This window comes from Physeter macrocephalus, chromosome 8 (genome assembly GCF_002837175.3).
Source record: "Physeter macrocephalus isolate SW-GA chromosome 8, ASM283717v5, whole genome shotgun sequence".
Lineage (NCBI taxonomy): Eukaryota > Metazoa > Chordata > Mammalia > Artiodactyla > Physeteridae > Physeter > Physeter macrocephalus.
Window position 1 is genome coordinate 88,419,519 of NC_041221.1, and position 13,660 is coordinate 88,433,178.

General features: G+C 37.3%; 1 protein-coding gene across 17 annotated transcripts in view; it reads right to left on the bottom strand.

The window, feature by feature from the left end:
- MEF2C (myocyte enhancer factor 2C) overlaps positions 1–13,660 on the bottom strand; it is a 166,135-nt gene that overhangs the window by 71,781 nt on the left and 80,694 nt on the right. For all 17 annotated transcript variants that reach the window (XM_028493051.2, XM_028493064.2, XM_028493061.2 and 14 more), the window contains one exon: positions 2,241–2,444. In XM_028493051.2, coding sequence (XP_028348852.1) covers positions 2,241–2,444 — 204 coding nt within the window. The remainder of the gene's footprint in view (positions 1–2,240; positions 2,445–13,660) is intronic.

The window sequence follows — 13,660 nt, forward strand, 5'->3', positions numbered from 1 at the left end:
ACGTAGTTGAGCAGGGCAGTCCCACAGCATGTTAGACTTATATGTTATTTTCATCCAAAGAATCAAACCATCTCTAGTTTTGGTCTAGGAGCCTCAGAATGTCGTTTTGAGAGATTCACAACTTTCATCTACTGATGTTAAGCGCAGGATAATAGTGGAGTTGCTACTTTACTCTCTTTTTGCTTTTTAAAGAATTACATTGTACCGACTTTCAAATTCACTGCCTTCATTTTTGAGATGAGAAAACTCCACCCCCCCCCCCCCCCCCCCCCCGCCGCGGGGAGAAGTAGCTCATTTGTCACCCAGTAAGACTGCAAGGCAAGGGGTTCAAGTGCAAGCCCTTTGACTTTCAACCCAATGTTCTTCTCATGACCTTGAAGAAGTCTAGCTCAGATACCCATCTGTCCAAGAATATGAAAATCTCTAGAGTATGTGAAGTTTTAAATCTCCTTTAAACCACATAGTATATATTCCTGAGCAAAACCCTCAGAATACAATTTTATAGATTTTTAAACTCCTTAAAAAACAAATTTTAAAAGTCAACAAATTTTCAACTAGTTTAATATGGTTCTACTGCACTTCCCATCATATTAAGAACTGGAGCAGTTCAAGTCTGATGACAAATTCCAATTCAGATTTTTTTGTTACCCTGCAATGTTGGTTGTAATGATTTTGGTAATGAGGTGGAGTTTTGGGTACAGAGTTGTTTTCTGTTCAGAACTTATGTTAAATGTGTGTGAATGTACACAAGCATGCACATGAAAGCACTCATGAGGTTTGACAACTGACAACTGTCTGTTAATATTTATGTTTATGTATTTTCACACTTATATGTGTACATGAATAAAATACTATCTGAAATACATACTAGGTAAGTTTTATAAATGATCTTAAATTTCAAGATCAAGGCAAGCCCACAATTAAAATGATCAGTCAATGAAAAACTAAATGTGTAGTAATGCAAATCTGAAAGTATTTTAAATACACACCACATTAGGTCTACTCATCATCTACTTTTGTTTCTCTGAAATTATCTGCTCGGCCTTACTATGCAAAAAATAAAAAAATTTAATTGGTCAGCTCAATACTTTTTAAAAACTTCCAAATAAAAGTAAAGAAATGAGAATTAATCTTAGGCAATTATAACAGGTAAAGAGAAGATGGATGTGAGAGGCAGATTAGTTTGATCAGGATTAGAACTAGATTTTTTTAAACCAATTTAAACAATTTAAGCAATGGCAAGAATAACTTGTACTCTGGCAGATTGATGCTGAATACATACTTTTGAAACACTTATTTTCTCTTAATTCTGGGAAAGCAGTCACAATCTAGGAAACCACAAGGAGATAGATAGGTGAGGAAAATAGACAGATGGGGGGCATTATATCTCTGTATAACGGGGACATATACCTCGTTACACCTCTTCCTTTTTGGTTTAGTATTCATTGCTTACAAAGGGTACTATAAGGCAATAACATTTAAATAGGATACATGTGAGAAGCATTTAAAATTGTACAGCAATGTTACTTACACTAACAAATCAAAAATATTTTTGAGTTTCAACACCATGCTTATTTATTTTTGGCACAATGGAACAATGTTTTAAATCTAACTTTGATAAAATACCAAGTAACATTTAGAAATTCATTTCCATCAGATTTCTGATTCCATATATATTAACAGTGCTATATTAAATGATATAATTTTGGGGAAAAGATTTCTAGGAGAATTGTCTTTACTCCTTCAGCATGAATACATTAGGAAGAATGAATTAGAAAGAAGAGACATAAAACGAAAAACAAATGAAAAGTTGGGGTGAGCTCATTTTAAAATATTTTTTTCTTTGCTGGGAAACTAGCATATACTTAAAAGAAATCATGAGAAGTAATCTAAAATGTGGGCGAGCCATCCCCTGGCCACACTTCCCCATTCTGGTGGCCTGACACTGCAGTGGACAGTGACGACTCTTGAAGGATGAGGTTAATAATTTGACACAGGTGCCTGATTTCTAGCAAGGACCAGATTCATGTAGTCCCTATTATCATACCGCTCTAACTTGCATTTTGAGAAAACAGAGAGGGTGGAGTAATAGTTGGGGCGATAAACCTGGGTACACCTGTGGGAATATGAACATCTCAGGTAAAGGAAGATGTGCTTGTGTGTGGGGGAAGGGAGGGGGGAGGTCTGAACACCCGCGGCTCTGCCTGTTTGGGGTTCACCAGGCACGCATGCGCGCTCACCTCCACGATGTCTGAGTTCGTCCGGCTCTCGTGCGGCTCGTTGTACTCGGTGTACTTGAGCAGCACCTTGTCCATGTCCGTGCTGGCGTACTGGAACAGCTTGTTGGTACTGTTGAAGATGATCAGCGCGATCTCGCAGTCACACAGCACGCTCAGCTCATACGCCTTCTTCATCAACCCAAATTTCCTCTTTGTAAATGTCACCTGGAAAAAAGAAAGCAGGCACGTTCTTTTAAAGAGGAAAAAAAAAGCATGCCTTTAAAAATAAAACAGTACTTTTTTCCTTTGTAAAACAACGTGTGTTGTCAGAGCCCTCGGGCACTAACACATTTGGAAAGAAAGCAAATAAATCTAAAACTAATTTCTGCTTAGAATTCGAAAATGTGTGATTTCTAGCTTGCTGCTGAATGTGAAACTGTAAATGCCAGATTTAATGTAGGGCATTTTAATGAAGGTGACCAGAGAACTGTTCATGTTTCTTTGAGCAATTCAAGATTTAAAAGTCAATTTCAGCAGGGTTAGCATATTTCTTAATTATAAATTCAGAGCTTATTTTTTGGCTACGTGAAGACTGGACAGGACATTATGGACATAGTATTTTAGATCTATGTTAAAAATTTCTCAAAACTGTTTAGTCTCATGCCATTGAACTGAAAACGCTGAAGGGATCTGACTGTACTTTCAGACAGAGTTGTATTCTGTTTTCTAGAAATCCAGCAGGGAGTTGGGAAGTGCTTTAGCCATAACTCTGTTAGGGTTTTGGTTTCATTCTTCTGTGTATCTTTCTTCCTCTCCCAAGCCAGAAACTGTATTGCCATCTTTGCCTTTCTCTTCTTTTACTCTAATCTATTACCGGGTCCCACAATTCCTTCCCTCAAAATGTTTCTCAGGTTCACACTTTCTTGTCTATTTCCCAGGCATCTCTATCATTCATGTCTTTATCAGCTTCCTGTCCTAGACGATCTCCCTGTCTGAAACCATTCCCTCCTCGATTCATCCTAATCTTCAAAACCTCACTCTTGTCACTGCCATTTCCTGATGGGCCGGCTACAACAGCTCCCCTCTCTGACTTCAAATACTTCTACCTGCCAGTGCAAATATGCACTTTACTATTTCCAGTTTCAGTCTTCTCTTGATTAAACTCCAGTCTGCCCACCCAAAAACATGAACATTCTTAAGTATAAGCCTTTATACTTCATGGTCCAGTGTTTCCCAGCAGGTCTTTTGTAGAATATTATTTCTACAAAATACCCCTTAAGACAAAAAGTTCAATGGTCCAATATGCCTGGGAAATGAGGCACAGCGGTATACTAAAGGCCGAAGAACTTTTTAAACTTTAACCTGCTTCACAAACTTATTGCTGACAGAACGTTGATTTCTTTGCTAATTTATTTATTTTGAGGAACACTTACTATCATTCTTCCAAACCAGGTTTTTGAGGCATCTACCCTGGGAAATGCTGACTGACTTTTAGTTATTATTTTCAAAGGTGACTATTTAAATTTTTTTCCTCAACTTCAAATCCAACCCATCTTGCAGAGGTCAGCTCAGTTTTATCTACTACCTACTTGGGTGTAACTCCTAAATCTAGAGTCCCGCTCCTTATCTTTCTCTTTGTCTCCAGCCACCCCATGGATGTCCTCCACTCATGTGTCTATCTAAAAGTCCTAGGAATCTCAAGCCCCCAAAGCCCAAACTCACCTTCACCCTCGAATCTGCTCCCCTTCCTGGGTCCCCCATCTCACCATAAACTCAGTCACCCAAACTAGAGACCGCTGAGTGGACTTTGAATGTCCCCTATCCCACACACCTAAATAAATGTGTTGACAGGAAGTGTGGACTAGCAGAAAAGCTGACTCCCTGGTCTCCTCATTTCCCCACACTTCTGTTAATACTTATTGTTTTACCCATCACCCTTTATTTTTTCTTATAGTATTTATCATATTTTATAACTTGTATAATTTTGTGTGTGATCATTTGTTTAATGTCTGTCTCCTCCACTACGATGCACGTTCCACAAGGGCATGTACCATTTTTATTTTGTCCACTGCTGTATCTCCAGTGCCTAGAAGAGCGGACATATGGGCACACGTTAAAAATCTGTAGTATAAAAAACGAAATAGGGAAAACTATTATGTCATTTTTAGAAATATCAAAGTGATGTATGTTATATAAAACTGTGATAGCTTTCCCCACCAAATTTTTACTTAGCAACTCATAAACAGAAGTTTAAAAAGATAAATCTACACTTTAATAATGATTATATTCTTTAATCACATCTTCACTGAAGGCAGCATGACAGAAAGGGAAGAACATGGGGTCTGGATTCAGGGGACCCTAGATTTCAATGCTGATCTGCTATTTATTAGTCATGAGAAATTCACTTAACTTCTTCAAATTTGATTTTTCTCCGAGTTTGATTTTTCATCTATAAAATGGAGATAACACCTACTCGTGGGGTTGCTGCAAGGATTACATAAAATAACATATGTACAGTATCAAGCTTTGTGTTTAAAGTAGAAGCTCAGGAAATCTTAGTTCCCATCCCTTTCTTAGTTGACTTATAGGAAAAGAACTTACAAAATATACCTGTCTTAGTGGCTCAAAGAGTCCTGGATCAAGGCTATTTGAGGATCTTACTACAGTCTTCCTGATAGAAAGATAAAGCTGAACTATGGAATTCCCACTGATCATTCTTTGGAAAATACAGCATTTAGGTATTTACCAGCCCACCTCGGCTAGTCAATATCTACTAAGATATGTTATTTATGCTGCAACTGGGATAATTTTTCTTTGTAATGATTGCCAATGTCTCACCTTCTGTTTTATGTTTATTGTCTTACTAAAGTGCTTCTAATAAAATATAGCTAGTGTTTTATTTCCAGTGTCTCATCTTCTGTTTTATGTTTATTGACTGTCTTACTAAACTGTTCTTATAAAATATAGCCAGTGTTTTATTTTCATATCTGATTATCATACTACTTTAGAAACTTTTTTTTTCTGGTTCATTCAGATGAGTCATGATTGGTGTTAGGAATGAGCTAAATAAAGACTATCTTTTTGGAATGGATAAAAAGTATCACCATTAATTATACAGATTTATACAAAATGTCTTTTAATAATTCTCTTAGATGCAATTTAGTTATGCAAATATACTTGCACATTGGTATTTTGTTTAGTGAAGTAGGCTACAGAGTACGTTCAATGCAGAAGGCACTGACCCCAAATACTTTCATATATCTAAAACCACTTTTAATCAGACTTTCATGACCACAAACTGTAGGTGGAATGTCTCGATACAGTATGGTTTCTGTTGTACTCAAACCTCAGAATTTAGCACGTTACAACACTCACCCTCAAAGTACATTTCAGCACAGAAATATCATTAAAGCCACTATTTGTGTTTACTTTTAGGTACTCCTCAACTTTTGTGTAACCAAATAGGCTGCTGGAAAATGCATACTTATTTAATAATACCTGTCAGAAAGTCAGTGCATTTGGCTTCTTTTCATTAAAACTGAAAACTGAAATGATGATGACTATATTAAAGCATTTAAGAAAATATCTTCAAAACCTACTCTTAATTGCACTGTTTAATTCTGTATTATGTTCATATTCTTCATAGCATACTCAAAATGTATTTTATAATGCTTTTTCTCATTGTTCACAGTTAGATAAAATTGTTTTTCAGCATTAAGCTTTCTTAAGGGAACTGGGATATTACCCTTCGTTTAAAATATGCCACTCAATGACAAAGATTGCAATTCAGAGCTTTTATACTTAAATATAATAATGTATTGTAATGATTACATTTTTCATAACTTGACAATTGTTTGTAATGGGGACAAGTCCATTTCTATTTCAATAACATATTTTGAACCTTAGGTGAGATGGAAAACTGTTTTTACAGCAGTTAGGCAAAGAGATGCTCTTTTCCAGTGTTTACATCAATCAAGGTGCACCAAGAAGAGAATAAAACCAATATTATTTAAGTGGGCACTATAATTTACATTTAGTTTTCAAAATTAAAGAGACTTCATATGTAATATATGTATGGAAAGCAAGATTACTCTGTAAACATTGAGCGTTTTATGTTTTTTTCTTTACCTCTTGAAACAGCCTCAAATGTAATGATGATGTTTTATTAAGACATTCAGTATTAAGTTCTATATTAACCTTGAGTTGTTTTTTTTTTTTTGTGGTATGCGGGCCTCCCTCTGTTGCGGCCTCTCCCGTTGCGGAGCACAGGCTCCGGACGCGCAGGCTCAGTGGCCATGGCTCACGGGCCCAGCCGCTCCGCGGCATGTGGGATCCTCCCAGACCGGGGCGCGAACCCGGTTCCCCTGCATCGGCAGGCGGACGCACAACCACTGCGCCACCAGGGAAGCCCCTAACCTCGAGTTTTAAATCCTAGCATAAGGGCAGGCATCACACATCTCATGCTGACAATTACTCTAGAATTTATTAGGTATGAATCAATAATTGAAATTAGAATTTGAAATTGAGAAAAGGAACATTCATTAAATACAGCACCATACAATTTATATTCCTTATAAAGAAATAAGGAAAATCTATTTACAGAAACATGAAAGTAATTCAAGCAATTTTTATTGAGCATTTTCTACATGCCAAACATTGTGCCGACTAATACTGACTAAGCGTTCTCCACATCAGACATTGGTGCTGGGTGTTCGGGCTTCTACTACATATAAATATATATCTCCCTTGTTCATGTCTCATCCTCATGGCTGGAGGAAAAACAGTCATTTAATTCCTTAAAGCTCCAAAGGAATTTCCTTCATTTGAATTAAAATATATTCCTTGGCTAATAATGTTATATTTCCCGTCATGTGTAATGATCTGAATTGTATTTTTATTCAGAGTTGGGTGAATTCAGTTTTTGTTTTCTGACCAATCCTTCTTCTAGACTGAGCAAGAAAAATAACAGTAGATGTTAACCCAATCAAGATGAATATGAAATGAAACCTACCATATTGGTTATTTCTTATCTTGTACTCAGAGAAAGCTGATCATGGCATTACGTCCCTCCCCCTTTCCATCTGGCCGCTGGCAGGCTCCCATGGTGCTGTAAGGCTTCCTTTAAATGTCAACTTCTTCTATGAAGCTTTCATTGTCACATTCAGATAACACTCATTCCTCCCTCGTTGTTATCCTCTAGAGCTTTTTACAAACCTTTATTATGAGACTTATTCTAATATTACAGAGTTGATTGGTTGTTTGAGTCTGCCTCTCCTGCTGGCTTTTTGAGCTCCCTGAAAACCCCACCTCTGGCCTCACAAAGACTGACCAATGGATACTCAATGAACGAATGGATTATGGAATGGAAATACTCTATTTTAAACCAAATGTCTCAATAAAATTTTCTCCTAAAAGTAGATAATTTTTAAACTTGTCTTTTTGACAATTTATTGTTTTACTTTTCTTGAAGAAAGAAAAAAATAATTCAAAAAGTTCAGAGAAAAGTGGTCTTTATTCCTTGCCCTGATGACTCACCATGAAGGACAGAAAAGTGTGAAGGTAAAAACTGAATTTTACAATCACAGGATACAGAGGTAAAGGGGGGAGGAGCTAAGAATTCAGATGACTGCATTCATTGAGCAAAAATTTACTGAACTTTCTAATGAGATCAGATTTTTAAAGAACATGTATTTGGCAACGTATTTGATGAAATCCTCATCACAATATTATATATTTGAGATTAGCTACTAGTAATGTAGATGATTTAAATATGAATTAATTAATTCATGTTAAGTTTAAGGACAGTCTCTTGCAAAGGGCCACAGAGTTCAAGAGTAACTTTCCTGTCCCAGGCACCATTTTTATCAGTGGTGTAGATGAAGATGTAGCCTGCATGCTTATCAGATCCACACACTATACAAATCTGGGTGATAACCCAGTAGATGGTAGAGTCTTTATACATACATAGCTCTCTCTACAGAAAGCTGGGTCACAAACGACAAGAAACAGAGGTAATATTAAAGTCTTCATTCGTATAAAAGAAAAACAGAATTACATAATCTCAGGTTGGAGGAAAACTAACATGATAGCTGTTTTTGGGAAAAGGATCTAAAGTTATAGTGTTACACAGTGGGAACTAATTATCCTGATGATCTCTTAGTTAGTCAGCACTAACTAATCTTTGGTACTATATTCAGCTCTGAGAATTTTAAGAAGACACTGGGTGACACTGACAAAATTAGAGCATCTATAGGATGGCAAACAGGTCGATGTAGGGTCTGAGAATAATTTTGCAGGAGAAATCATTGAGGGAATCTGGAATGTTTAACCCAGAAAAACAGAGTTAAAAGAGAAATGCCAGACACTTTCCAAGATCTGCAGACTTCGTGGCCATGTGAAGAGGCAGATGAGTTGTTCTGTTTTGTTCTATAGAGCAGAGTTAGAAAGCATTGCTGAAAATCATAAAGAGGTTCAAAACAGGGGGAAACCTAGCGATGAGAACTGTCCAAAAGTGGATCTAGTCTCATGAAGTAAGAAGCAGTTCATTCCTGAACATGTTCAAGTAGGGCTGCATATCAAGGAAAGTCTAGAAGGCGTTCCTGAATTAAACAGGAAGCTGGACTAGACACCTTTAAAAGATTTATTCCAGATTTAGATATTCAGATTCTATGCCTACGGAGCACAGACCTTTGGGTAAAGGGGAAGATTAGAGTGAGTGGAATACAGTTTACAACAAGAATCTATTTCTGCAATTTCATTCTGTACAATGTCTTGTTTTGGTTACTCAATCTCATCAATATGTTACCACAGTCATTATAATTTTAATATTCCAAGAAATAAAACTGGATCACTTTCTTTTTGTAGTTAGAAGAGATACAAAAGACTGTACAGAATTGGAGTAGACAATATTAAATTAGGTATAGTGCTGAAAATGCACAGAAAAACAACTGTCCAGATTGATAAAATAGCAAATTCACATTAAATTTTTTTTCTTTTTTTTTTTTTTTTTTTTTTTTCAGTACGCGGGCCTCTCACTGTTGTGGCCTCTCCCGTTGCTCCGGACGCGCAGGCTCAGCGGCCATGGCTCACGGGCCCAGCCGCTCCGCGGCATGTGGGATCCTCCCGGACCGGGGCACGACCCCGTGTCCCCTGCATCGGCAGGCGGACTCTCAACCACTGCGCCACCAGGGAAGCCCAAAATATTTTAAAAGAAGCAGTATATGTGCATCATTACTGGGGCTCTGTACTGTGGAGGCAAAAACATGGGAATTGAAAATCAAGTCTAAACTCTGCCATGTATGAGCCGTGTGTCCTTGGCCTCGGGTAAACTGTTTAACTTACCCGTACCCCAGTTTCCTCACCTGTAAAGTGGAGGTAATAACAGGTATCTTACAGAGTTATGATGAGAGTTAAACTAAGGAACACACAAGTGTTAAGTGACTTGTTGACTGTGAAACACTATAGAAGGTAGGTAGTATTTTTTTGCTGATGCATCAGGCTCAGTCACTTCTTGTTACATGCTGTAAAAGATTGCTCTCTCAACTAAACCTCAAGCTTCCCTTGAAAGCCCAGAACATCTCCTGTCTGCTCTTGTAACCTGAAGCCCCAGAACAATACTTGGCTAAATATTCGTTGAATGAATGAATGGAGAGATGGATGGAATAATTACTCATTTTTGTTTGCAATCAAAACTGAATGGCTAAAAATGAATTTCCATGCACGCTCAAATTATGTTAATAAGAAGTTTGCCACTGAGAGAGGAAAATTTCACAGTTATTTTTGTTTTTTGTCACATTAACTTATAGTAAAAATGTACATTTGGTAAAAATGAATAGGAGAAAAACTGGATTGGGTCAAATTTTGTGTGTGGGTTTGTTGGTGAAATTGGAGCATATCATATTTTTTATAATTGTCTTTAGGTAAGAGTGTTGACTTTATTTGGTGACTTTTTTCTAATAAGTTTTCGAAGACTTTCTAAGCTATCTTGCTCCATTTGACAGCATCTCTTTTAACTTATTATTGGGCACAGTTTATCATCCCCATTTCTCAGATGATACTGTAAACAAAGGCATGAACTGCCTTATCCACAGTCACAAAACTAGTAGCTGATGAACTAGAAATAGAACCCTCTTCACACAAAATCCATCTCTCTTTCCAATAGTCAGTGTTCCTTCCCTCTTTTAGACAACTGTGCATTTCAGGGGCTGAAGGTCAGTACAGCATGGACCCCTCCAACCACTCATCAAGCACTGTACAGGTACACTAAGAACTGTCAGCAATTCTGATGAGCACAGCAGGGTAGTGCACAACTTACTAATTAGTATAAGGACAACTTTCTAGGTTAAAATAAAAAAAATAATACTAATAATACTAAAGTTGAGAAGAAGTTGGTTTCTAGGTTCTGACAATAAACCAAAGCTCCTTTTGTGTGGACTCTGCAGCTACCTCTGCCCTCAGACCTCCAGACATTCCCACTAAAGCCAGTGAGAACCACATGCATGCACTGGTGGGCACACACTAGTTCTATATTTATGGATGTTTATTTAAATTTCACAGAATGAGAAGCATTTTGGTTGGTAGCAAATACAAGCCTGTTTACAGCCAGAATAAAAAAAGGTGGGTCTCTGATTTACACACAGTCAATGTAAATAACAAGTTCTAAAACAGAGGACAAGTCCTGTATCATTTCCTACAGGGCACGGAAATTAGTTAGACTACTGTGTAACAGAAAGGGCATTTAATCATGAGTCTCCACACCACACGCAGGCCTCTGTTCACCCTCCCAATCCTGGCTCCATTCATAAAGTCACCTCAGGAGAACTTTCCTGCCATATTTTAACGGTAGGAGTCCTTGCACCTTACAGGAAAGAATAAATGAAAGGAAAAGACCTTTGGAAACAGCAGCTATTCACATCTATGAGAATAACTGAAGCCTAACTCTAAATGACTTCAGATGCATTACTAAGGGAAGCAAGGATAATTTTACCTATGGGTCTCCAATACTTCATCCCACCAATCAGAATTCTTTCAGCCTGATCTTATTGAACTTATCAGTGAGTCTGCTCAGTGAGAGGGGAAACTTTACACTTGTTTCTTTAACTCGTAAAGTAATATTAGTTTCACAGTTTTAGAATGCGTTTGGGACTAATATACCTAGCTAATTGTATTTTCAAAGTTTTGAGGTTTTATCAGGGTTTCTTTCGTCCAAATAGAGTCACGATGAATACAACTGTAATCCTATGGAAATATTTTAGATCCAGCCCTCCTTACCCACAGCCTAAAGAATCTCCCAGTTTCTTCCTCGTTAAGGAAAAGGAGTGACTAATGAGGGACAAGATGGGCAGTTCACGGATACAATGTGCTCTCTAATCCAGAGCCGCTAGGTCTTCCTATGTGTTTAAAGGGTTAGGGATGGAGTCAAGAGTCTGCAACGACAATCTTTAATTGAAAAAAAGGGAAATGCCCTCTTAAATGCTCTTTTTCTTCCCCTGGCTTGTTCCTGACAGTAAGTAATGGTGCAACTGTTCTAAAGTATTCCTCTTCAATTTTATTTTGTTTAATTCAGTCTGTCATTAGAAAGGCTTGCGAGCTTTAGGCTCGATGATTACTCTCGGTGGGAGGAAGTAGTGCCACTGCAGACTTGTGTTCTAGACAAGCGCTCCTTTATACAATGACGGGGCCTGCCACCATAAATGAAAGGCTCTTTAAAGAGCAGTGAGGGACTCTTTTAAGCAGACTGCTACCATGTGCTTGTAACCCTCCAGCATAACTTGCGAGGATGAGACAGCAGTGTGTTCTGCTGCAAAGAGGACTATTGTCCTCGTTAGCCTTCAGCAAACTGAGCCGCATTTCACTGCAATGCAGTAGGATTTCCAAAGGGTTTCAAGCAGTAGTTCCTAAAATTCTGAACGCCATAGAAGGATTAAAACAGGGGGCTTAGCATGTGGAATTTAGGACTCTACCGACCCCTCACCCTAAGTCAACATCCCAAACCCCAAAATAAGACTTTAAATCTTGTGCATTGCACACTATTTCGAGGAAACATAATAAAACAATGGGTTAGATTACAGTTAAATAACTGAACGCATATTAATAAACTTGAGTATCTATTAACAAATTCAAAGTCTGGGTTTTAAAACTCGTCATAGCTGATTTCTGATATATTTATGTACATGAGGAAAAGGTAGATGATGAGTTATAATTATTAAATTTAGGATTTAAAACATTTTGTTGTGGTCCAGTTTTAAGCCTAAGAATGTTCTGGATTTTAAAAAAGAAGACTATATATGACACAGTATGTTTTAAATTTTTTTATACATGCTGTTGAGGTTTGCTTGGTTTGTTAAGGGGCTGATTTACCTTCTAAATCCAGTCTGCAGATGCAGTCATAAAATAAATACTTGTTTCTCTATACCTCATGTACATGAAATATATAATTTGAGTCTGAAAAGAATCAAATAAACCAGCTTAATATTTTGGGGGCAAAAACATGTTTACTAGTTTAACAAAGCCAAAATGTACCTAAGGTAAAGGTCAAAGACTACTTCATTCCCTGCTGAGCAAATGCTCAGGAAGCACATTTGTCTATGTTTCCTGTCATAACAGGAAGAGTGTAACTTCTTCCTTTCCACAATGGCTTCAGTTTTACCTCCTAACTCCAATATTTTCTCCCTCAGGGCCTTCCAAATCAATCCTTTCAAGACAGAAGGCAGGAGGCGGTCTCCGTTGTAGTTTCCAAACGGTTACATTTGTTGAAATGTTATTTAAATGTTAGTGATTTCTTAAACTAAACTGTTCCAACTTAAAATTAAAAGTCAAATATCCAAACATTTAGAATAGTTCTCTTATTCCTATGAATGGTCCAACATATTTCAAAAGAAACACAAATACATATTCCATACTATGGAATTTCATTTACTTTAATTTAACTAACAATGTTGTTATTGTTTTGTTTTGTTTTTTTTTTTCCAAACAAAGCCATTATTCTTGGCGGGGGGGGGGGGGGGGGGGGGGGGGGGAGGGGTTTCAACCTTGCGTGAGACTATGTTGGGATGTCAACTTTAAAAATACTCTTACTATAATAATTTTCGAAGGAGCTCATTTTAGGTGAATAAATTACAATGTTAAAGGAAGTCTAGACTGCAAAGTACATGGCTTTTGAAACAATCAGCAACATGTTCTTTAATCTACAGTTTGGAAGAAACCTCTTGGTCTATGCGGTCTATTTATAATGTTAATATTTTTAGTGTTGGCTTCTCAGTAATACAATGTCATACAAAGTTTGGGCATTTGCAAAGCAAAAGGGGATTTGTAGCACACAGAATGGTGTGTGGATGCACTTATAGGTGGAAGGTGCCATTCCGTGTCAACTTGCTACACAAAATGATTGAGACACAATAAATATAAGCACTGGAATATTTCTAAATTACAGTTTTAAATGG